The sequence below is a fragment of the Boleophthalmus pectinirostris genome, unplaced genomic scaffold (genome assembly GCF_026225935.1).
Source record: "Boleophthalmus pectinirostris isolate CB_2022bp ecotype Guang Dong unplaced genomic scaffold, ASM2622593v1 HiC_scaffold_9, whole genome shotgun sequence".
Classification (NCBI taxonomy): Eukaryota; Metazoa; Chordata; class Actinopteri; order Gobiiformes; family Gobiidae; genus Boleophthalmus; species Boleophthalmus pectinirostris.
In genome coordinates this window covers 7252014-7277913 of record NW_026571541.1, presented here as the reverse complement: position 1 = coordinate 7277913, position 25900 = coordinate 7252014, and the positions used below count along the sequence as shown (strand labels likewise).

At 40.2% G+C, this 25900-nt stretch overlaps 1 protein-coding gene across 1 annotated transcript in view; it reads left to right on the top strand.

Moving 5' to 3' along the window:
• The window catches only part of LOC110167135 (endothelin-converting enzyme-like 1), a 122192-nt gene that overhangs the window by 40522 nt on the left and 55770 nt on the right, over positions 1–25900 (top strand). Inside the window, exon 9 of the mRNA XM_055147794.1 lies at positions 18264–18486. Within this exon, the coding sequence (XP_055003769.1) occupies positions 18264–18486 (223 nt within the window). The remainder of the gene's footprint in view (positions 1–18263; positions 18487–25900) is intronic.

Sequence of the window (25900 nt, the reverse complement as noted above, 5' to 3'; positions counted from 1 at the left end):
AAAATCACCACTAACATCACACAATCCTCCTCACTACCCAACATTTTTAAGAAATATTGGTGCATCTTTTATACTGTAGCAGTTTAGCGCTTGTCAAACAACGGAAGTGCGCTGAACACTCTGAAGCACTGAACCACAGAGTGGAACATTCGCTGAGCCAATGAAACGCTTCGATACACTGAAGCGATCGACACGCAGAGCGAAGCAGTAGGGGGAGGGACACTTCCACACTTTGGTCACATGAGCGGCTGCTGCGAGACGAGCTCCGAGGCAGTGCTTCAGAGTGATTTGTTTCAGAAAGAACGAGACGTGCTCCGGAGCTCCGTCTCATTTGCCCATCACTAAGAAAATGCATTGGTTTTAGGACCACATATCTAAAGCTACATTCAGACTGCAGCCTGAAGTGACCCAAATCAGATATTTTTCACCCCTGTACAACCTGTATCTGACATACGATACAGATCCGATTTTTTCACATGTGACCCAGGCCACTTGGATATGTGCTCCTAAAACCGATACATATCTGATCTTTTGACATGCAACTTCAGTCTGAACGGCCAGGTCACATTCATCCCACCTACACGGCAGACTTGGTGTCTAGTCAATGGAGGGGTTAGTGAGTTAATTAATATTTGGGGGCATCGCTGTATTCATGCCAAATTGGAGGGGTCTTATCGGACAGAACTGGGCGGGGGACTGGGAGGTTTTTGAAATGATTGCCAAAGAAATGCCCGAGCACGGCTACAGGCGGTCCTGGTTCCAGTGTCAACAAAAAATAAAGACCCTGCGAACCAAATACAAGGAGGCTAAAGACTCAAAAAATGGTCGTGTAACCTGTCGATTTTACGAAGAACTGGACCGAATTTTGGGAGACAAGCTCAGCATTTCGGCGACTTCTGTAAACTCTGAGCACTCTCGCTGCTTGTGATGTTGTTGTGTCCTCCATGGGACCTGCAGGACACTTTTGGGGCGTTTAAAGTTCACACTGGAGATCACATACAAGTCACATTTAATTGGAAATGTGAATGACCTCGCCAAAAAATCGAATTTCACAAAAAAATCTGAATTGAGCTTTAAGCCCTGCAGTGTAAACATAACCCAAGCGGTCTGGGTCGCATTCGAAAAAATCTAATCTGTGTCGTCATTAAAAGATCAGATAAAGGTCACACAGCAGCGAAAAAATCAGATTCGGGTCATTTCAGGCTGCAGTCTGAATGTAGCCATAATGTATAATCCAAAGATCCCACGGCAACAAAGGGAAAACGTAGAAACTTTGCTCTAAAAACATTTGTCTAGCCGGCTGAATTCACCACAAAAGTTAGATGGTGCACTTTTAAGCAAACACTATACCTTTTCTGTTTTTTGTTTTGGGTTTTTTTTTTTTTTCCTCTTTTTCGATCCATGGTGCCTTGGTGGGGACTGTTTAAACAAGACGTAGATGAAAGTATCCTTGCAAACTTCTAGCCACAGTTGACAGAGTAAACAGACGGAGAGATGGAGAGAGAGATGGAGATGGAGAGCGAGGAGGAGGAGGAGGAGGAGACGCGATATGGTCATTACACTTTCCTCTTCGTTGGAGGCCTGCTCATCTGGATAATGGGATTGGCTGCAGTCACACACAACCACACACACGCGCGCAACCGCACACATACAAGGACGCACAAAATGTATTATAAACGCAAAGTAAACAAACGTGGGTGAGACGGAGAGAGTGAGAAATGGAGAATGGAGTGACCTGTCCAGCTCTCAGTGAAGTCCCACATATGAGAAAGCCATGGAAAATAAATAGCGGGTCAATATATGTTGTCTGCGTTGTCTCGGCGAAGAGGAGGCGTTGAATGATGGACAGGGAGGAAATGGGGACGCGGCGGACTGATGGAGTTGTCAATAGCAACGGGAAGCCACAAAGATTTAGGAACGGAGGAGGAGGAGGAGGAGAGGTGATTATGAGCTGCACACAAAGGGAAAAAATCTGGTTTTGGAGTAGCGCTGCAAAATTAATCGGAATTGAATCGAAATTACAATTTGAATGGACGCAATTAACGAATCACAAAGTACTATAATTTCCCCCACAAACAACAAAATCTGCTGCATAAAAACTCCTAACCTAGTTTAGATCTGTACAAATCTTGTTTATCAGTTCATGTTTCAGTCAATTGTTCTTCTAAAATATGAACATAAAAAACACTGTGTAACTTTTCTGGTGGAGGTTTTCATCACCTGTGGTAAGATCTCCAATGTAGAAATAAATGTTTTGTGGTAATCACAATGGAGACTTATAGAGGTTTTTGGTCAGATCTATAGAGAAACAAGCCTAGACATATTAAGAACTCATGTTTTTAAAGGCACAGTCTGGAATTTTGGACATATGACCTCATTTCCTAGTTAGCCAGAGTGTTTGAGATGTGTGGAGACACTTTTTAAAATATTCTATCCATGATAGAAAGCTTGGTAGAGGGGGACTGATATATGAGAAAATAGACCCTCAACAAGTGACAATTCAAGCAGTGCAAGGTTAGTTTTATTTCAAACATTATTCTATCAACGTCTATGTTCTACCGTCTACATTCTACCCTCACCTATGGTCATGAGCTTTGGGGAATTACCTCTGCAGGGTGGGTCCTCTGCTAGAGATAGGGTGAGGAGCTCAATCACACAGGAGAAGCTCAGAGTAGAGCTGCTGCTCCTCCACATGGAGAGGAGCAGCTGAGGCCTGATGCCTCTGGGATGCCTCCCTGGAAAGGTGTTCATGTTCCACAAGGACACACTGGAGGGACTGGCTATGGCTACAGTCTGAACGACACAGATCAGATTTTTTCAAATGCGATCCAGACCATTTGGATATGCAGTCCTAAAACCGATACATATCCGATCTTTTGATATGCAACTTAAGTCTGAACAGCCAGGTCACTATTGTGCAGTAACAAGCACCTGGTGCAAGCCAATACAGCCCAACGCTGACGCGTTTGCTCACTAAAACAGGCCTCAGCAGACATGCTTTCTCCTGCAAGAGTGGTACAAGTAGGCGCTCATAAATGTACACAAACATTCTTCTCGTGGTACAAAAATTGTGTATAAACTCTGTGTCAGTGAAGCAGCGAAGCACATCAATCTCACCATGATTGGCTGTGACTCTGCACCCACATGTTCCTTTGTACGGACATTGCTGCCACTGCCCCACAAAACACCATAGCGAAAAACCTTGTCCTTCTCCTTCTCAATCTCCTCCTCGCTGTGTGTGATGCCATCATGTCCTCCAATGCGCATGTGGGACACTTTTGGGGCATTTAAAGTTCACACTGGAGATCACATACAAGTCACATTTAATTAGAAATGTGAACAAAAAAAAATCGGATTTCACAGAAAAATACGAATTGATCATTAAGCCCTGCAATCTGAAGTCTCTGGGCTGGCTTGGGAATGCCTCAGGGTCCTCTCAGAGAGTTTGAGGAAGTGTGCGGGAATAAGCAGTTCACATGAAACTCCTATCGTAAAGTAGTAGTAATTTTGGGTTTTAGAATCAAAGAAATGAACCTTAAAGAAGGATTTTACAGCAAAACTCTGCATGTCGGGCTGAGGGGGTCACACAGGGGACAGTTTCTAGAGAGATTTTCATTTTACACTTTTATATGATTGGAAATGTTTCATATCACCTTGAATCTTAGACTTTTTTTCTATATACACCACTAAAATCACATCCCTATAGATTTACACTGCCGCCCCATCCTTCACTATACGCTCCCCACCTCCTCCTTTGATTCCCTGCCGTCTGCGCGTTTCTCTTAAACCTGTGGTGAGAATGGGGGATTTCATGGCTCTGTGGTTTCCAGCGGAGCAGCCCTCGGGCCAGCAGGAGGCGCCGTGCTGCAGAGATTGACCGTCATGCCTCCTTAGAGTGAGCAGAGGTGGGCACAGACTCCACAGGCGCTCTGCTGCGTGTCGGGCTGTCTGCTGGATCCTAATGGGGAGGGCACAGTTCAGCAGAAAGACTTTTGGATATTAAAAGTTTTAGTGAGCCGCGAAAAATATGAATAAGTAACATTTTTAAGATACGGAGATGAAGTTAAATGGTGTAACTTTTCTGGTATGGGTCTGCTAGGTGCTTGTTGCCGTAGAGATGTCATTGCCTTGCTTATAATGACTCACAGTATCACAATAACTTATATATTTCCATGGAGACAACTTCAGGTCAGTTCTATGGAGAGGAGAGCTCAAACACAGTATAAGAATGCATGTTTTTCTACATTTTTTGTGACGATTAAAAACACAAGTAATTGAATAAATGCTACATAGTTTAATGTCATGCTGTGGAACATTTCAAGCAAAACATTAAAGGTGCACTGTGTAACTTTTCTGGTGGAGGGTCAGCTTTTCTTCATGGAGATGTTATTGCTTTGTCCGGTATGATATTAAACCTTTCTATCTTCATGGAGCCCAAACCACAACAAGTTACAGGTCAGATCTGTGGAGAGGCGAGTGTTTTTGAGCTGTAAAACCACCTGTAATTGAATAAATATAAAGTAGAGCAGTTTAATGTCATACTGCTCCATACTATTGGGCGACAGTAGCTCAGTTGGTAAGGCCATTTCCTCGACTTCAGTTTTCACTAATGCGTAATGTAGTCTGTGTCATGGACATCAGTGCTCTGTGTTGTTTCGCTGCTCATCTGTGGCCACAATTTACATAGCAGTGCTGATTGGCTGTTTCTTGACCATTGTTGGGCAAGTTACTTCAAAACTGTAATGCATTATTTATTGCTTGTTACAGTCATTTCAAACTGATTTGTTACATTACAATATTACTGCATTTAACATGTAAGACATTACACGATTACTGCAGCACTTTTAACTTACTCTCACCAAAATAACTGTGAAAAGCCCAAACTTTTGCACTATATATGGACTGAAACAGGACTAAACCAGGACTGAACCACAACTAAACCAGGACTGAACCGAGGACTGAACCAGGACTAAATCTGGTCTGAACCAGGACTAAACCAGGTCTAAACCAGGTCTAATCTTGAACTAGGATTTAGAATCTAGGACCGCCCCTGAGAGAACCCCAAGCCTGTGGCGCAGGGTGTCCACAAAGTGTGATTGGGAGTCAGCTGCGCTTAGTCCCGTGGAGCACAGAGCTCTGCGCCGGTTCTTTCGCCCACGGTTACCCCACGGTCTTTTATTGCATATTAACCCACCTTGTCCCCAGTGTTTGTGTAAGTTGGTGTGTGAATGGGTGAATGGTTCCTTGTTGTAAAGCGCTCTAAGTGACTTAATTGTGGAAAAGCACTGTATAAAAATGTGACTATTTACCATTGTGTAACTTTTCTGGTGGAGGCTCCGTCAAATGCTTTTCTCCATGGAGATGTTATTGCTTTGTCTGGAATGTTTCACAGTATGGACACCAAACCAGACCAGATCAGATCTATGGAGAGGCAACGTTTTTCTGAGTTATAAAACTACCTGTAATTGAATAAATATAAAGTAGAGCAGTTTAATGTCATCCTGTGGAACATTCCAGGCAGAGCAGTGACATCTCCATAGAAACAAGCAGGTGACAGATCCCCAACCAAAAAGTTACACAATGCACCTTTAACATTTCCATGAAAACAAGCAGATATACCCTCCACCAGAAAAGTTACACTGTGAACCTTTAACTAAAAACAAATCTTTCAGAGTGCTGTTTAATTTCATTATGCCCAGCAGCTTATTGAGTTAAAGACATTGAGGGGTCAAGGTTGGCAGTTCTATTCTGGATACTGACAAAACCTCGAGCAAAACAGTGCACGTGTACGCACCTGTATGTTTATATAAAAGCTATGACTGGTATTGTGCGATGAGAGGATATGAAATTGAAGTTGACCTGACCCTGTGCCAATCTCTTTATCTTTTGAGATTGCGAGTTTTTTTGTGTGTGTCAATATAACGCAGCTCAATTCCTAAACGAAGACACTATCATACAAGTTCACACTCCCCCTACTGGTCAAGAAGAGGAAGATCAGCTTCAGCAGTTTTAGACACAAGCAAACGTGAGTTGTGCTAGAATCCGAATCAAGACCAAAGTGTCTGAAAAAAAGCAAATATGCACAAACACGGTAGTCTGTCTGCATGTCCAGTGCTCAAAATGCTCTGTTCCACCTTGTGATGTCATGAAGTGGTAGTTTTCAAGTTAACAGATACATTTTACAGTTTTACAGTTCAGTAAGTTGGAAAATTACAAGTCTGAATTTATGCGAATTATTTTAGGGAAGGTGTATGATTTTGAAAACACAGTGGAGCACTTCCTGTATCACCACAAGATGAAAGTGAAATCAAACTGAACAGAACAGAACTAACCCAACCAGACAAAGAACAGGGGTGTTTAAGGGCCAACTAAAACTGAACACAAGAGTAAATAATTAACTCAAACTACTAACTTAATCAAAGTAACAAGAAGGCACATAAGTATAATACAGACAAAAATAACTGATGACAAAGTGACCATAAACTAGACAAACGATCTTAGTAAAACAAAATAAATAGTGCTCCCCACCTTTGTGCGGTGTGGATTAGGGTTGGGCTTTATCCAAATTTTGATACCGTTAAACCTTCTTAGGATTTTACTGGGGTACACTGTATTACCGCATTACCAAAATGTTTTAGTACAACTTTGGTAAGCTACAAAGCCACACCACTATACGGTCTGTGTGTATGACCTGCAGACTTATAATCTCTGAAAAGTTTAACATGAACCATCTCCAATGTGATACACGCACACAGAACAGACTCACTGTCAGCCGCAGAAAAGAATATAATGCACTGAGTCGTGTCTTTTAGTCTGACAGAATCTGATGCATCAGCGCAAAAAGAGTGAGCTGTTTTTTATCAGCGCTTTATAGTTTATGCAAATGAGCTATGCAGTTTTAAGTTTTGTTTCTGTAAAACATAAACAAATGTGCTCCTGAAGCCAAAATGCTGCCAAATTGCATATGTACTAGTATTATTTTTTTTAAACCAACTCACTTGCAGACGCACTTGCCGTCTTGTCTTGGTCTCCCTTATGAGCGTCACGTGACAACGGAATGAAACTAATCGAACATCATCCCCCCACGCAGTTAAAAGAAACATTATAGACAATATTAGTTTTAAATCGTGCTGTTTAAATTATTAAATAATAAATATCTATAAATTAGAATATTATATTAGGTCCTGTAGATTTTTTAATGAAGGTAATGAAACTGATACCATTGCTACTTTTTGATATCGCGAGATACTGTAATACCATATTACTGCCCAAACCTAGTGTGTGGTCTCTGCCAAGGGTCCTCCATCTGGCCACTCAAACACCAAAAAAAGAACAAATGTAAGTAAATAATTCAGATTTATATTAACTAAAATGTGTGCACCCAAATTAAAATACAAGTCTAAATAAAGGAATTAAATTAAACTATGTGTGCTGTAATTCACTTTATGTAAATGAAATGAAATAATACTAACACTGTGGAGTGGTGGCAGAGGTATTTACCACAACATCACGAGGTGGAACATTGTGTTTTCTGTTTGAGAGAAGAACTAAATATGACTAAATATGCATGATTTGTGTGTTAAACATGAACACGTGTGAATGAAACAAAACACAACTCCAGGTATTTTTTTAAATGAGGAAATAACATAATAACATAGATGAGAGAATAGCATAACATGGGGCCTTTAAAATTGATTTGCACTTTACATAATTCTCCAAATTTCAAAGCTGTTTTTGAGACTCCACAAAAGCTCTCAGATGAAGATGTTGTAATTACTGTGTTCCAGTGGCTTGGCATGGGACTCCAAGTGCTTCTTCTTTCTACACTGAGCTTCATAACCTTAAAAACCTGTCATTGCTCAGTATTCTCCTCCGTGTTTATTTGAAGTAGCCTGGCTGTTGTACACAGTTGGTACAACAAAGCTTTTATTTCATTTCCTCAGAATTTGAAGTAACTGGTTGTCAGGGCTACTGTCATTTTTATAGGCCATAACGAATCAGAGTGGTCTCCCACACAGCGAGCATCTTTCAAGGCTGTACTCGGTCTCTATATAATACAACTCAAAAAGGCTTTCAGACGTTAATGTGGTCACTAGAAACTTTTCAAACAGTCAACAAACTTCAGACAAATGCCTAAGATAATTGAAGCTTTTAACATAACTTCAGCTCCAGATCTCCATCGTAATCCTGTACATTACAAAGCAGCATCTTACTCAGCTCATTCTGTCACAAGATTGGGTAAAATCTCAAATAACTTTTTTCCCTTATTTGGCAGTAGACAGTTTTGAAGGTCCTATATCACACAAAATGGATTCTTGTGAGCTTTTAGCCACATATTCAAAACATATTCAGAGTTGTTCCCTCAAGGGCGCAGGTTTGCATAGGGACAGTGGGGACATGTCACAACCAATATTTGGGGAAGACAAAATAGTCCATACCGAATATTTGACATTTTATATTAATAAAAATAATATATATATATTTATTACGATATTTATATACTAACTCGGTAGTATTAATTTAACACATTTTGTTTATTAGACGTTCTGAGATGTATTCAGTGATATGATGACAAGGTTACCCCTGCCGCTATTTCATTGGCTGCAACAGAGTGATGTCACTAGTGGAGCCAGGAGCCTAACCTGGGGAAGCGGCAGGACAGGGCCAGCACCCAAAGGTGGCAGCTTGAGCAGATGTGAGTGAAGACGCTGCGCACCAAACTTTGAAAAACTTTTCAAAAGGAACTTACTTGGCTTCATCTTCAATTAAACCTTGCCTTATAATGAGTCGCTGCGGAAAAAGAGCGACTATCACCACAAGTGCACCTCCCAAACAGAGCCCTACTCATGCACCGTTAACAGTCCGACTCTACTATTAATATTCCATGGAAAAATGTACGGACATGACCTCACAAATATCTCATCACCAACAAGCAAAGACAAATCTGCTACAAACTTCTACATCACTGTTATCCGCTAAAGAATAATCAAACTGTACATTTTGTGAACTGAAAAATGAAACCACGGCTCACTTATTTTGGATCTGCCCAAACTGAGGCAAATGTCCCCATCAAAGCTAAGACCAAACCTTCTCCCTTGTGTTCCCTTATGCCCTGACAAAGACCAGAAGACCATCTTGCTGGTCAAAACACGTTGGTGTGCTTCGGGTTTGTACTTTGCCCACCTTTACAGAGCTACATTCTGTTTTGATTTCAAGTTTAGCCCTCGTAGAGCACCTGTACTGCTACTTTTGACTTTTTTATGATCCAGTGAGACGTTCTACCTCCTCTCTTCATCTGATATTCAGAGTTGTGTTTTGTTTCATTCGCACATGTTTGAGTAATCCTGCATTATTAGTCTGTCTGCATCTCAGTTCAAAATGCTCCGTTCCTCCTTGTGATGTCATGAAGCAGTAGTTTTCAGCTCCCTTTTTCCTACAGCTACCTTCATAGAGATTCCAGTTCCAGGGCTAAAATCATCCAAATGATTCTAGTGGAGATATGATTCAAATGAGTCATGACACACAAGGTAGAAATGAGCACTTTTGGAGAGAAGAACTTAAAATATGCAGGGTTTGTGTGTTAAATATAACAACACAACAAAACAAAAACAAAACACAACTCAGGGTATGTTTTTATGAGGAAACCACATTGCAAGCATAATACGGGGCCTTTAAACTTCAGAATTTTTTTTTTGATGGCATGACTAATAAAAAAAAAAAAAAAAAAACTCTACCAAAAATTATAGTTTTAATTTACCTTGTGTATTTTTAGTGCTCACCTATTTTTGGAGTTGTATCATTTTGTATTTCTTCATCTCATATCGGCCAAGAATATTTTGACCCTTGATTTTGCTCTGGACTCGGAAACTTCTGTGCTGGCCCATTAGTGACCTTTCTTAAAATGATCCGAATGATCATTACCCTCTCAGAGACGAGGCAATAGTTGATCCGTGACTTTTGGACGCAGCAGATGTTAATGTTAGGAAATCTTCTTTGCTGTGGGTTTGACGAGATGGTGGAGTAGAGTTTGTCCATTACCTTGGGGTCATTACCTGGACTAATGTGGATGCACTGCTCAGGGACAGTGTCTTTTCATCTGCCTAACCAGCCCCATTAAAAGCCATTAAAATCCATTCCGCTAACGAGCCTTCACTCAAAGCTACTGTGATTAACACTGCACTGCTGGGTGGATACAAGCTGTGTATGACTTTATTACTGCTGCTGCTCTTAACATTGGGAACAAAATACATGGGAGGCTATGGGAGAAAGAGGGGGCGAGTTGTAGAGAAAGCTAAAGGCTGCGTTCACACCGTAGACTGTATAAAGAAGTCGACTAAATGAGTGCGACATCACCCATAGCGACCAGCTCCAGTCAAATGAAGCTCACGAGGTCAGCAGTTATAGAAGTGAACATGGATCTAGGTATATTATTAGGAATAGGAATTTATTTACAGATAAAATTAAAACACCAGGATCATGTAGAGCGGGTTAATACCATAGAACTATAATTTAAGACTATTAACATGACTGTTAACTATTAAACACATGCTTTTCTTTAAAATTTTCTTTAACATTAACTTTTATTTTGTACAATGATAAACGATAAACCTTTGTACCTTCGTTAATGTTAGTATTAGTTTGTATGACCATAAACAAAAACAAAATGTCTTTACATTTAAAAAAAAATTCTCATTGTAGTTTATTTCACAAGATCATAAACGATAAACTTTTTCGCCTTCGTTAACATTATTATTAGTCTGTACGACCATAAACAAAAAACAAATAATCCTTACATTCTTTCATTCTCATCATTGTTTGTTTCACACGATCATAAACGATAAACTTTTTCGCCTTCGTTAACATTATTATTAGTTTGCACGACCATAAACGAAAAACAAATAATCCTTACATTCTTTCATTTTCATCGTTGTTTGTTTCGCACGATCAGAAACGATAAACTTTTTCGCCTTCGTTAACATTATTAATCTGTACGACCATAAACTAAAAACAAATAATCCTTACATTATTTCATTTTCATCGTTGTTTGTTTCACACGATCATTAAAAAAAAATAAAAATTATAAATAGAGTATCCAGTTGATTGTTAAAGGATATTCAATTTTGCCTTTTTAAGATTTCCGAATGCTGAATATTCCGATATTCTAGATTGAAAACTATATTCATTTATAGTAATTCACATATTTTAGCCAGTGGCCTTACTAAAACATCAATGTTACTCCCTTTTGATTATACTGTAGATTAAAACGACCATGGAGCAGAATGTTTGTTAAAAGAAAAGCCAAAAATCAAAGAGACAAATCAATTGCGTTCAACTGTCAAAAACAATTCCACTTGTAATATTTTATCTGAATATATTTTATATACATTATATATATTATATTAAATAATTTACGGAAAAAATACAATACAAACGCATTCACCGCCATGTCAGACAAGGTGTAAAGTGTGTGTGTGCGTGTGTGTAAAAGTGTGTATGTATGAGTCAGAGTGTAAAGTTTCAGCATTAGTAAATAGAAATGACTAATTGTGTATAGTTCTGTAGAGATTCTTAACAGTGTATTTGGAGGGATAAGCTCAATGTTGAGAATAATGACAACTATGGAAATAATAACAGTACATATGCCAGTCTGTACAGTTACAAGTGGGAAGAGGAAGAAGGGGAGGAAACTAGTTATGTTTGTTAATGAACTATAATAAAATCTGAAGATGAACCCAAGATGGCGCCGAATTGTTTTCAGTGGTCTGTGCTTAATGGCACATGGGCCCAAAAAATGTTCACTTCCACATTTACTTCCTCAGGACGGGCTAGCACCTCCCAGAGCTAGTGTGGGCTGGGCTAAGTATTAGAAAAATCACTTTTAGGCGCTCTGATTTGGATTTTGGATTTGGATGGATTTTAAAAATTAACCTTTTTTATGTTGTGAAAAGAGAAAAGAATCCCTACAAAATCCAACCATTGTGAAAGTTGTCGACGCCATGTCAGCTGAACACGGGCAGTTTGAATTCCCCAAAAATGCATTGCGCTGTATGGGAGAATTGGGAGAATGGGAGCTGCAGTGCCTAGTACGACCTCTAGTCAGTCTCGAGTCGGGACTGGGTGGGAATGCCTTATCCAGTTTTTATTATACATCCATGTAGTGGCCTCAGAGTGGGGCTAGGCTAAGTCTTACAAAGCTAACTTTAAGGCGCACTGAGGATTAAAAAAAATAAATAAATTATGTTGTGAAAATAGAAAAGAATCTCTACAAAATCCAACGTTTATGAAAGCTGTGGATGCCCTGTCAACTGAACACGGGCAGTTTAAAATCCCAAAATATCCATTGCGTTTTATGGGAGGATTCTTTTTGGGGCCAAGCTCCCGGGAGCTGCAGTACCTGAAGCGACCACTAGTCGGTCTCAAGTCGGGACAGAGTGGGAATGCCATATCCACTTTTTGTTATAGATCCATGGTCCAAGCAAACATTTTAAGACCAAAATGACAAGGCTCACAGCAGCAGTTACAGAGAGAAGGGTGACGTTTTCCAATGAAAAGTCAATTGGAAACAGATTCGATGGAGCCGAAAGCACCCCCATGAATACTTCCTGTTTCGAACGCAGTGACTAGCTATATCCGTTCTTGTCTTGTCGTTTAGTTCTGGTCTAGTCCATGTTGACCTCTGGGTATAGACCAAATTAATTTTTTATTGTGTTTGTTTGGTTTCTTTTATTCAGTCATTTTATATGAAAATTGCAAAAAATATCCATATTGTAGCCTTGGGATCCACGGGTGTCATACATTATAACTATATTGTAGACTCAAGCACAATATGTTTTCTGTAAGTTTGAGCTAGATGATTTGAAAATGTTTAGTATCCTTAGGAAAGACATTAAAGCATAATCTTGCGTGTTCAGGGAGCTTGTTGGCACAGTTTGGCAGCCTTGTCTCTGTCAGTCTGCCTCAGGGCAACTACAAAAGCAGGAGTGAATACCCAGCGCTTTGAGAAGCTCGTTGAAAAGGCAGTACTTAAAGTTGAGTTGTCGTGACGTGTGGCTTATATACTCAAAATACAACCAAAGTTACTTCCAAGTAAAGTCAGGGGACCCCAAGCTTTAAGTGATATAAAGTAGTATTTGAATGAACTGTACTTTGTTGTACTTTTTCACTTCTTTCCAACATGCGTGACATTGCTACCACAGCACTGCAAAGCACCATCACATCAGCTAGACTCAACAAAGAGATTGGTCTGTGATTATTTGATTTGAACACATTCATTGCATTTTTATTTGGTTTTCCTGCTCCCCACATTTTGAGAATATATTTATTACTTTTCTCCCAGAATCCTTCACAAAAGCAGCACTCACCTCCAAACATTTTAGTCGTACGATTATCATATAAATTACTTTCACATTGAGAAGACAAGATCTCATCGTTGGCACAGTTTGGGCACAGATCCACTCTTTTTATAGTGAGGATGTGAACCTGCAAACCAATGCTACTCTCTATCAGGGCTGCACACACTTTTCAGGATGGACCCCAAAATAACCACGCAGCCGACCCGGTACTGCCACTGTCAAATAGAATGGACACCTGTAATAATTTCAAGTTTAAAAATCTGTAAAATCAGGTTTAATTGTAATTTCACTGAGTTGTGGTGAAGAAGAAGTTGAGTTGAAAGGCAAAGCTCTCAATTTACCAGCCAGTCTGTCTTCCTGCCCTCACCTTTTGTTATGAGCTTTTGAGTAATGACTGAAAGGACAAGATGGCAGATATAAGCAGTAGAAATGAGTTTAGAGATAGGGTGAAGAACGCAATCAAATGGGAGGAGTTTGGAGTAGAGCTGCTGCTCCTCCACGTCAAGAGGAGCAGCTGAGGCTCAGGCAATTTTTCAAATCCGTCCTGGACACCTCTCTATGTCTCTCATTTGGCCTGGGAATGCCTTGGGGTCCCATTGGAGGACCTGGAGTGTCTAGGGCAGGTTTCACCAAACTTTTTTCTCTGGGGGCCTCATTATCGCTCCTGAAAATGATGAGGAGGTCAGGTCGGTCGTATAACAGAATTGTATGACCCTGACGACGCAGATTATATTCTTTGAAAACCTCCACACTTTCTTTACATATCAGACAAACTGCACAAAAATATCAGACAAACTGCACGAAAATATCAGACAAACTGCACGAAAATATCAGACAAACTGCACGAAAATCGGTCGTCCACTGTTCTTACAAAACTCAGCACTCTGTCAAGTTTTCGTACTTTAACACTGCTGCCCATGTGACCTGGTTCTGGATAAGCAGGAGGAAAAAACAAAATGGATGTATTTCATTGAATAGTTCACGGTGATATTTGATTCCAACTCCACTTAAATATACCATTAGAGATTAGATTCGTTTAAAGGCTTTGTTCCTGATTTTTATTTCCATAAAAATGTAAAATACAGAAATTGTTTATTTGAACCCTTGCAGACCTTAGAGCAAGTTTAGTACATTTGTCCTCGCCTGGATTATTTTCTTAATTTTGCAAATAAAACTCCCCCTTTTACCCCTAATGAAGTGTTATATATCTTTTTTTTTTCAGTACAACCTGTTATTTCATAATCTGCATGCTCTAGTTGTGTTGTGTGTACAGCTGTAATAAAAGCTACAGGACCGGAAAAAAACGGAAAATAAAATTCACACTCTTTCATACAAAACACACAGCAAACATGTAACTTTTTGGAAATAAAAAATGTTATAAATGTTGTAACTTAGGGCCTTGCTACAAAAGCGCAAAATATCAAGTCTGTAAATAAACTAAAAATATCCTTATTGCCCTCAAAACAAAACAAAAAGTCCAATCGCTCCATGACTTTCCTGGTGTCAGTCATGGAAACAGCTCGTGTCAGGTCCAGGGCACAGAGCCACATCACTTCCTGCATTTTTATGGTGTTTATTACATTTGGGTTTGTACTTTTTGAGTAAAATTAACCTTAAAACAAGTGAAAAGATGGAAACATGTCCAGAACGGTGCAACTCTCAGCTTTTCAAGGGGAAAAAAGTAAGTTTCTCTCTTTAATAGTTAGAAAGTTATGCACGGTCTGGAAGAGTTAAACAGTTTGCAGTGGTTCAGACTTATTTTTCACTTCCCTTAACCTTTTCGCAGCTTATCCTATACATTTGCTTACCTCGCGACCCCCACTTTGAGAACCACCGGCCTGTATCAACACACCCTGCCTTACGTGACGATAGAATTAGTCAAACACACAAACACCGACGATTAGCTAATGAAGCGGAGCGGCTGTAACCCACGTTGATTAGACCACACAAACATGGCCGCTCCTTCACACAGTATTTACCTCCCCAGTCTTCCCTGAACCCTGCCTTTTCACATCAATTAAGTCTAGCTCACAAGTGCTTTGTTGGCGTGCCCACGGGGAGCTGTTGCCAAGAGCTTTTGATTTAATATCCGTCATGCACAAACAACCTAACGCAAAACAACACCAGCCCACTGCAGCTATGCGCCTGCAGGTTGCTGGAGGCTTCGCGGTGGGACACGGGGCAGTTTTGTTCTCCCCCGGGGTAAATTTCAGAGTGGGCGCTGTGGAGGGACAGAGAGGAGCACAGCAGGGAGAGAAAGAGAAAAATCTGTTAGCTTCATGGGGTTTGTGTGTGGATACAATGAGAGATGTGTGTGTGTGTGTGTGTGTGTGTGTCACTGTCACAAGACTGTTTTACACTCAAAGTTTGACTGACTTTGAAGGCCACCAAAGGGCAGGTTTCAAGTTTGAATACATTTGTTTTTTTGTGCTAAACATGAAGAAAACTACACTTCTCCAACCTACATCATTGGTTCTTGTCATCTGTCTGTCTCAGTCCATCAGTTTGGTTGTTTCCTGTCAGTCAGCAAGCACATCTCAAGGAGTTCATGTACAGTAAATGCACTCTCTCTGCTCTTCATTGTCATGTTATTTCAGCTACATGCCCAATCTCCTCCTCCTCCTCCTCTGCAGCAGCAGCAGCAGAACCATCAGCTATTTTATTCTCTTAAGGCTGTGCAATTAATCGAAGTTTGATCGCGTTTTTGATTTGTGTGATCTCCAAACTCATATAATCGAGTTGAAATGATTTATTAGGGTGCGCTCACACTGGAGCGAGGTACGTTGTAAAGTGTGAGCGCGATCAAACTGTGTCCAGGCGCTGCATGGTTGGGACTTTGGTTCGGTTGGAGGAGGTGGGCCAAAGCACGGCACAGTGGCTCATGCACACGCACACAAGGTTGGACAACTTCACTATACGAGCCCTGTGTGTGCGCTGGTGTTACTCGTACGATAAAAACAGTGAATAAACTCCTTTCTAAAATACACAGTGAATTCGCGCTTACCTTCAATAAGGACTGTAGAGACAAAAGTTTTGCAGCGTCATCTTCTCCTGTCCTCACATGTACACGCAAGGTTGGAAAACTTCACTATACGAGCCCTGTGTGTGCGTTGGTGTTACTCATGCAATAAAAACAAGTAATAAACTCTAAAAAACAAAGTGAATTCGCACTTACCTTCAATAAGGACTGTAGAGATCAAAGTTTTGCAGCGTCGTCTCCTGCTGTCCTCACATGTACGTGCACACAATGTTGGAAACTTCACTATACAAGCCCTGTGTGTGCACTGATGTTACTCATGTGATAAAAACAGTGAATAAACTCTAAAACACACACTGAATCTACTCTTACCTCAAATAATGACTGGAGAGACAAACGTTTTGCAGTGTCGTCTCCTCCTAGTCTCACTCCGTGCTGTTTTTATATCCATAAACTCACAGAGCAGCACGTATCACAGCACTTATTTTCTCTGCTAAAAGCGTTAGCTTTACTGCACAACATGTAAACAAACAGCGCCGTGTGATGATGTCATCAGCCGTGGCCTGGTCCGGTTGTGCACATGTGAGTGGAGAACATAGAACCCTACGCAACTGTAACTTGCACGGTTCTTAGTGTGAGTGAGTATTTATTTTATTTTTTACATATAGAAATGAACAGCTGGATATATCGTTTTGGATACGTTTACATATATTTATTTTCTATGCCTTATTTCATGTTCAATGTATATTTTATTCATTTTATGTTTTATACATTCACAAAAACTGCTCTAAGGTTCAGATTTGTAGCCTATATTTATTTTCAATTTGAAAGTTTTGCGTAAATTATCAGTAACCAAGTGTTTTTTGAGAGCTTAATGCTGAATAAATGCATGGTGTAACTAAAAAATAATAGTTTGAATAATCATGATTTCAATATTGACCAAAATAATCGTGATAATGATTTTTTCCATAATGGAGCCGCCCTACATCCTCTCCATCTTCTTCTCTTTCCCTGTACTGTCTAAATCCAGTGGAAGAGATATTTTTGATTCATGTTCTCTCTTTCTGGTATCAGGGTGTGTTTTTCTGTCTGTATAAGTTTCACAAGTTAGATTTAAATACACTTCCAGTTTTCACGCTTTGGAAATCAGGTACCTCAGCAGAAAATGGTGGGGGGTCGGCCTCATGCTGGTCTCCATGGAGATCATCTTGCTCTGTCTTGAATGTTCTACAGTTTGTCATTAAACTTATCTAGCGTGTATTTCATTACAGGGGTTTTAATTGCTCCAAACTTTAAAAATGTATTCTGATGATGCTCGCCTCCCCGCAGATTGGACCTGTAACTTGGCTTGGTGGAGATTGATGAATTTTAATGTCTTAGTGTGGAACATTCTTGGCAAAGCAGTGAATCTTTTTGTAATCATAGAGAGATTGCAAAATGACTGAAACATGAATGAATGACATATAGTAGCACAGCTTGGTAGAGTGTTTGTCCACTGACCTGAAGGTTGGCGGTTCAAATCCCACTCTCAACATGAACATCATTGGCTGAGTGGTCAGATCCACTGACCCACAGTTTGGCAGTGAAATACCAACTCTCACAGATGATCGCTGTCGTTGTGTCTTCACTTAACCCCCCTCGACCCCAGTGTCTGCGTACACTGGTGTGTGTGAATGGGTGAGTGGTTCCTTGATGTATAGTTCTTTGAGTGCCTTGAAGGTGGGAAAGAGCATTCTAAAAATTTTACTATTTGCCATTAAACCTCTTCAGTTGTTTTGATAAAAGAACAATGTTATAACATGGTGGTAGAAAGTTCCAAAAAGTGCATTTAGCTCAATACCCTCTCTTTAAGAAAAAATAAAAAAATCTTGACTAAATTAAAGGGGTTCTAAAATAACTCACTCGGTCCCTTCTTATCTGTCATGTGTGTGCAGAGTACTCCATAACTACATGCTGTGGCGTATCGTGGCCGCCCTCAGCGAGCACCTGTCCACAGCGTTCAGAAGCACCATCCATGAGTTCTCCAGAGAGATCGACGGGACAGAGCAGCAGCTGGAGCTCGGACGCCTCTGCCTCACTCAGGCCAACAAACACTTTGGAATGGCCCTGGGAGCGCTCTTTGTACAGCAGCACTTCTCATCGCAGAGCAAAGCCAAGGTGAGGCATGACACTAATGCTACTGCCAACTGTTAACTGCCACTATGGGCTTGAGGGAGTGAAAAGGCTGGGGTATTTTCTGCAGGCCCATGGCATTTACATTAATTCATTAATTAATCATTGCATTTATATAGCACCTTTCAAGATGTCCAAAATGCTTTACAGTTCATTGTTCATTCACTCAACAGTCAGCGTGAGGCTGCCAATCTGCACCATCGGCCCCTCTGACCACCACCAACACTCACACACCACTTTCTTACTAGGCAGTGTGGGTGAAGTGTCTTGCCTAAGGACACAACAACAGTTTTTGCCATTGGCGTCCCATTGTGGCACCTGGAATTTTCAGTGGTCTCCATTCCCAGTACTACCCAGGCCCGGCCCTGCTTAGCTTCTAAGATCTGATGGGATCAGGCTTTGTCAAGGTGGTATAGCTGCTACTACTTCTACTACTACAATATTACTACTACTACTACTACTACTACTACTACTACTACTACTACTACTACTACTACTACTACTACTACTACTACTACTACTACTACAATATTACTACTACTACTACTGCATTACTACTATTACTACTACTGCAATACTACTACTACGTGCATAGTCTATGTTGACGTGCGTCTAGGACATCCTGCGTTTGCGCGCCATGCCTCTAGGCATTAGAGCCAATCTGGCATCGACACAGTGTGTCTAAAGTGTTAAGGCGTTGGACATTCTGTTCATGTGTCCAAAGCGTCAGACGCCAGAGGTGAAAAAACTGAACTTTTCCTCAAATGCAAACATGTCCAAATATAAATGCCTGGGGCCTAGGACAACAGGCCCCTTTATCCACCCCGTTGGCTCCCCTGATTTTGTGTATGCAGACTTTATTGTGCCCATATTGTGCCAATTTGTTCACACTTGCATACAGCATGTCAACATTGGGACTCATCTGAGACTGAACCCAGAGCTAAACAGAAGGGTTGTGAGCTAAGCCTTTATTATTGGTCATGTGTCCATTAATGATATTGAATGATTGACAAATTATGACACCGTATTTTTATAATATTGAAAACAGTATATTTAGTGACATTTTCTCATATCACACAATCAAATATTAAAATAAAAATAATAATAATAATAAACCTGACTTAACAAGCTTTTATTATGGTCGAAATAAATACAGGTGTTCCATGATATTCTTAGGCCTCTGATTCTCTTCTAATGTTTCACAAATGAACAGCCAGAATTAGGAGCAGTTAATTTGGGACAGGTTTTGCTAATCTCCTTTGGGGAGAAAAAAAATTACACCTTTCGCTCATTGACAACAATTGAGGAGAATCAGGGGACTCAGAATTTCCTGGAACATCAGCATCAATTCTGTTCCACAGCGGGGGTCCTGAATCATGTTCATGTTATTTTCGAGGTCCCATGTGCTCAAAAGCCCCCCTCCTGTAAGCAATTCAGATTTGTTTTGAGAATCTCTCAAAATGATTTGCTTGGTCAGTATCTGCTGCTCAAATCTCTGAAGAAGGTGTCAAAATTGATCATTTGCAATGATACCACACTGGGGGTGTTCTACATGTATCTCTACAGTGCAATGTTCCTTTGTTACCATGGAGACAATGGGCAGATTAACAAACACTGTCAAAAAAGGTAAGGTTTGAAAACTTAAGAAAAAATACAAAATGTTAAATGAGATTAAACATTCTAGATAAAGCAATAACATTTCCATGGAGACATCAAATTGCGGACCCTCCTCTAGAAATGTTACACGGTGCACCTTTAACTGAACTAACCCTAAATCCAAAGGGAGGATGGTAGTCTGCAGCTGTGTGATTGCCGTGCATGTGATGAGCGGTAACTGTCAGCTATCAGAGCTCATGTAATCACAGGCTAAACCAGGTGCACAGTTTTAACCACAATTTGATGTAAATTGCTTTAATTCTGGGCAAAAATGTCAAAAAAAAAGTCAACGCACAACCATGAACAAAGCACAAAACAAAAAAAATCTGCAGCCTTTAAATGACAAAATATTGTTATTATTTACAAACAGAGAGTTTCTCAATATTTTCAGAATATTTGATAAATCATTTATCATATTTTGCGGAGTATAAGTCGCACCGGACTGTAAGTCGCACATTTTGGGGGAAATTTATTTTATAAAATCAGAGACCAGGAACCATATTTCATCTTGAAAGGCAAATTATCATCATAACAATAACAATTCTTCATCCCTTGTGTCACTTTTGAGCAACTTCATGACCTCCGGAGGTAAACAGAGCTCCGCTTCCTCTTCTGTGCAGCTGTCGTCAGACTCAGCATCAGTTGTAGTTAGAATTATTCCGGCCTTTCTGAATCCAGACAGGATGGTTTCTGTAATCACTGAGGTTTATGCTTTGTCGATCCATCCAGTGACTTCCAGAAAAGTTGCATGCTGCACCCTCCCGGTGTCACAAGTTTCTCACTCCAAACTTTGTTTCTGCTGCTCGATTACCATTTTGGGCTGCAAATTTTGCTACTTGCAGCTTTTAATCTGCAAAATATGATTTTCTTTTTGGGGGGCATTTGTGTTCAATCTTCTCAGTCGTCTTTATAAGTTTGTTTAAATGTTAAATTTTCAGTGGTGCAGAAGAAATGGTGCGATCGACTGACATGATACAGACAGGACAGAGGCTTTTTCTGCAGGAGACATGTGCAGTAGAGTGAAGTGACACTTGTACAGGAGTAACAGGAGTAGCAGATACTGACACACAAGACTACAGCGCCCTCTCACAGCTGTCTGTGTGAAAATTTTAATATGAGTCGCCCCAGAGTATAAGTCACAGGAAACACCCAAACCATGAACAAAAGTGTGACTTACAGTCCAAAAAATACAGTACACAGTCTTGCTGACAGATCATAAACTCTCTCTTTCCTCTTTCCATTCTCGTCCATACACTACTGCAAATTATTATTAAGGAGGGGACATTTGACTTCTATAGGGTATTTATTGCTGACACGGTGACAGTAGCTCAGTTGGTAAGAGCTTTTGTCCGCTGATCTGAAAGTTAACGGTTTGAATCTCGCTCTCGACATAAACATCATTGGTTGACCAGTGAGATCCACTGACCCACAGGTTGGCTGGTGTGATTCCAGCTCCCACAAATTAATGCTGTTGTTGTGTCCTTGGGAAAAACACTTAACCCACCTCGCCCCTAGGGTCTGCGTACTCTGGTGTATGAATATGTGAATGGGTGAATGGTTCCTTGCTGTAAAGTGCTTTGAGTGCCTTAAAGGTGGAAAAGCGCTGTATAAAAATGTGACCTTGCATTTAGCATTTACCAACACATAATGTATTGTGTTTAGATCACTATATTACCTTTTACTGTCTGAGTGTCCTCTCCCTTTGCTTCTCACGTTAAGTCACTCCCCCTTCAGAGCACTATCCCAACACAATCAGCGTGTGTCCCACTAATGAAATGACTACACATCACATCAGGTTTGTCAAGCTGCTGTGTACAGTGCATGCATGTGTGACATCTAAAACCTCTTCAGGGAAGTTTTTGATGAAGAAACAACATTATAACATGGTAGAATGCTAAAACTAAAAATCAGTCAGTCTACACTTTGTGGGAACTTTATCATGTCCGTTGCTTCACATGGTAAAAAGATATGTAGCAAACACCAAGTCCATTTTGAAAACAGATTTGGCTTTTGACTTTATCTCTAATACATCTAACATGAGCTGCTCCTCTCATCTCATTTCTAATCCTGCCCATCCTCTGCTCTGCTCCCACAAATTCCACCATTGTGCATCCAAACAGACTCTGTGTTACTGAAATAAGCACCGGGGATTCTGAGCTGTTGCCCAGGACGATGCTGTGTGTGGTTTTAGACTGGTCATGTCAATCAGATTTATACATTTAAACAGTTTATCTTTGTAAAAATTACCTCGCAACATAAATAATAAGGGTCGGTATTGATACTTTGGAAATAATGTTATGATCATTGCATGGGGGGGTAATGCTAACTGCAAGCACTGCTCTATTTGAAGCTCTGTTAGACTTAATACGATCTTTATTTTAACTATTTGAATACTCGTCACCAGATTTGATAATACAATGATAATTAAAAACACCATTCTGTTTAAACAATATAATGTAATTTTCAAGACAAATTAAAAGTAGTTTCTCAGTCTATCTGTTGGTAGTCCTATGTGGTAGTAGAGGTCCAAAATAGACCAAGATCCTTCCAAAACCGCTCAAGAAAGATCCAGTTTGATCCTTTTCAGAGCCTTGTTCGTGGTCAATTTCAATACTAGTTTTAGTATCAGTATGTGGACTTTTTTTTTGTTTTGACAACCTTATTATCTAAGTAGGAATAGAAAAGTGACCTAGCCTTATACTCTAGGTGCATTGTGTAACTATTCTGGTGGAGCATCTGTCAAATGCTTTTCTCTATGGAGATGTTAATGCATCATCTAGAATGCATCACAGTGTAGTATTCAACCTCTCTATCTTAGACTTAGCCTTAGACAAACTTTATTAATCCACAAGGGAAATGATTTGGACAAAGGAGTTCACACATCACAATATAGTATAATAACAAAAAGAAAAAATATTAATTCTAAATAAGAAGCAAAAAAGATAACAAGAGACAGGTGTCAAATAAGACATAATTATATAAATGTAAATGTACAAGACAAAACAACTCAACTCAAGCTCATCTTTGCATTAACTCTGTTAACCGTACGATAACCACAACCATGAGCTCTTCTAGCAGAGGAAGTCTGGGAGGTTCTTTATTTTAATAGATCCATGTTCCTCACCAGCGTAAGGAGCTATGAGGTATCCCACAATCCACTGCACAGATCAAATCCAACATTTCCAAATACTATCATACAAGTTCTGCTGCAGCAGATTATTAATTAAAATCTTCTGCATAAATAAACTTTGCATTACTAAACTTTACAACACATAAACCCTAATCACTATAGAGTCACATTAGCTCATTTGAGATTATAATGTGTTTAATGCAGTTTTGCACATTTATTTACTTTTTACTAAACTTAAAACCATATGGCTAATTTGCATAAACTATAAACGCTGAAAAAAACAGCTCTTTCCTTGTGTGCTGATGTGATCAGTTTTGGTCGGACTAAAGGACATGACTCAGTGGAATATGAATGTTCTCTCTGTGACAGAGGATGTGCTGCTGATGGTGAGTCTGTACATGGTGGTTCATGGTAGCACCATGAAGCTTTTGGCACCAACTTTGGGCATTCACATCAGTAGTGAATAGTGAATGAGAACACGAGGGGAGGGGTAACAAAAGCAAGTAGGCGGTGTTGTGCGAGGGGGAGCGAGGGCAGCACAGAGAAGGCAAACAAGTGAAGCGGCAAAGTCAGAATTAAATATAAGCATTATATCGATATATATGATATGTCAGAATCCATTTCATGTTTAAAAAATATCTTGATATATTTAAAATATCGAGATATCGCCCACCCCTATCCTCTATAGTCTGGTGCAGTGGGTGAGCTGTTGTACAGTTGTAGGGAGTATTATCTGTCCCTCTATAGTCTGGTGCAGTGGATGAGCAGGAGTGTCCGTGATAGAGAGCAGTTTGTCCAGTGTCCTCCTGTCCCTCACTGTGACAAATGTCTCCAAGCTCACAGCCGATCACATGAACAGCTTTATGGATCAAAATCTGACCTATCTCATCAGAACTATCTTCATGGAGACCAAACCAAACAGAGTTACAGGTCAGATCTGTGGAGAGGCAACCCCGCTCACAGTCAGAATCCCTGTTTTTTTTCTAGGTATTTTTGAGCTATAAAACCACCTGTAATTGAACAAATATAAGGTAGAGTTGTTTAATGTCATACTGTGGAGTACTGCAGACAGAGCAATGACAAATGGACCCCCAACAAAAAAGTTACATAGTCCACCTTTAACTAAATTTTGATTCCACATAAAAATAAAAACGCTTTCCTTTGTTCGGTTTATTATTTTCAGCACAAAATAAAAAAGTAGTTTTGTTATTCTACCATGCGGTCTTCTGCTCGTGATCCCCCACAGTCCCGGCCGCGCAGTGTTGGTATTCACTTCATACTCCAGCGTAGTTCCCGTATCAGTGTGGGGCGGGTGGGGCGTGTGGGGGAGGGGTCCGCACCACCGCTGTCCTCTGCGTGAAGACGAGCTAACGAGACTCTGAAAGACAAGAGACACTTCCCATCTGCACCATTAACACTCACGTCCTGTTGTTTTAAGTGGGAGGAACGCGCTCTAATGGAGGACTACGGTTTTAAGGAGAAGTTGGGACAGCGCAGGAAGACGAACTGTGCCAAAAACACAGGGAGTCAAGCAAGGATAGAATACATTTACAAGGCACATGATTCACATAAAAGTAGCAGTTAATTCTTCTTATTATGGAATTTTACTCGCTTTTTTATCTGTGCTGTTTAGGTTGTAGAATTTGATGATGATTCAGCGATTAACAATTTAAAACTAAAAATAATGTGAGGTAAGACATGAGAACCTTTACTTGTGCCGCAATGGGGAAATTCTGGTTCTGATGTCTTTTCGAAATACATGACAAGGCTTATGACAAGAAGATAAAACTAGTGTTGTGGTCAAGAGCGCCCTAATCGAGACCAAGTCCTGACCACAGGGCCCCGAGCCCAGGACAAGGCCAAGACCTTTGAGGGTCGAGACCGAGACAAGACCGAGACTTCTGAAGGCCAAGACCGAGACAAGACAAAGACCACGGCCCATCGAGACCAAATCGAGAGAGCCCATCTGTGTAATTTCTGACATTTATTTGAATCGTATATATCAAGATTTTTATAACTCTATCACTATTTTATCACTTGTTGAGTGTCAGACCTCGAGATCAAGACAAGACCAAGTCCAAATGCCTTCAAGATCAAGACAAGACCAAGACAAGACCGCGACAAGACCAAATCCAAAAGTGGTTGAGTCCGAAACGAGACCAGAACAGCAAAAAAAAAAAGGTGGTCTCGAGTACTACAACACTTGATAAAATGCATTAATATAACTCTAGGTGAGATACACTGTTTTTGGAAGAAATATTCAAATTTATAATCCACAAATATTGAATTTCAGTGGCTCCACAACTTTGCTATATAAAACTTAGACTAAGGAAAGTAATGTCAAATTTGTGTCTGATGTGAGTATCTGTTTTCTCTCCTATTGGTCATATATTTGTTTGTCCTGGGATCCAGAATACACTCTTTTCCAGTACTTTACAAAGATGAGAGTCTGGTCACTGTTGAATTTCGCCGAGTTCAGATGGGCGTGATTGACAGGTGGATTAGCCAATCAGGGACACGTGGTCTGCCTATATCAAAATAAATACGGCTCATTCTGGATGGACTTGCCAGGTAACACATGTGCAGGTTTTGACCAAAAAAAAAATGGTCTGG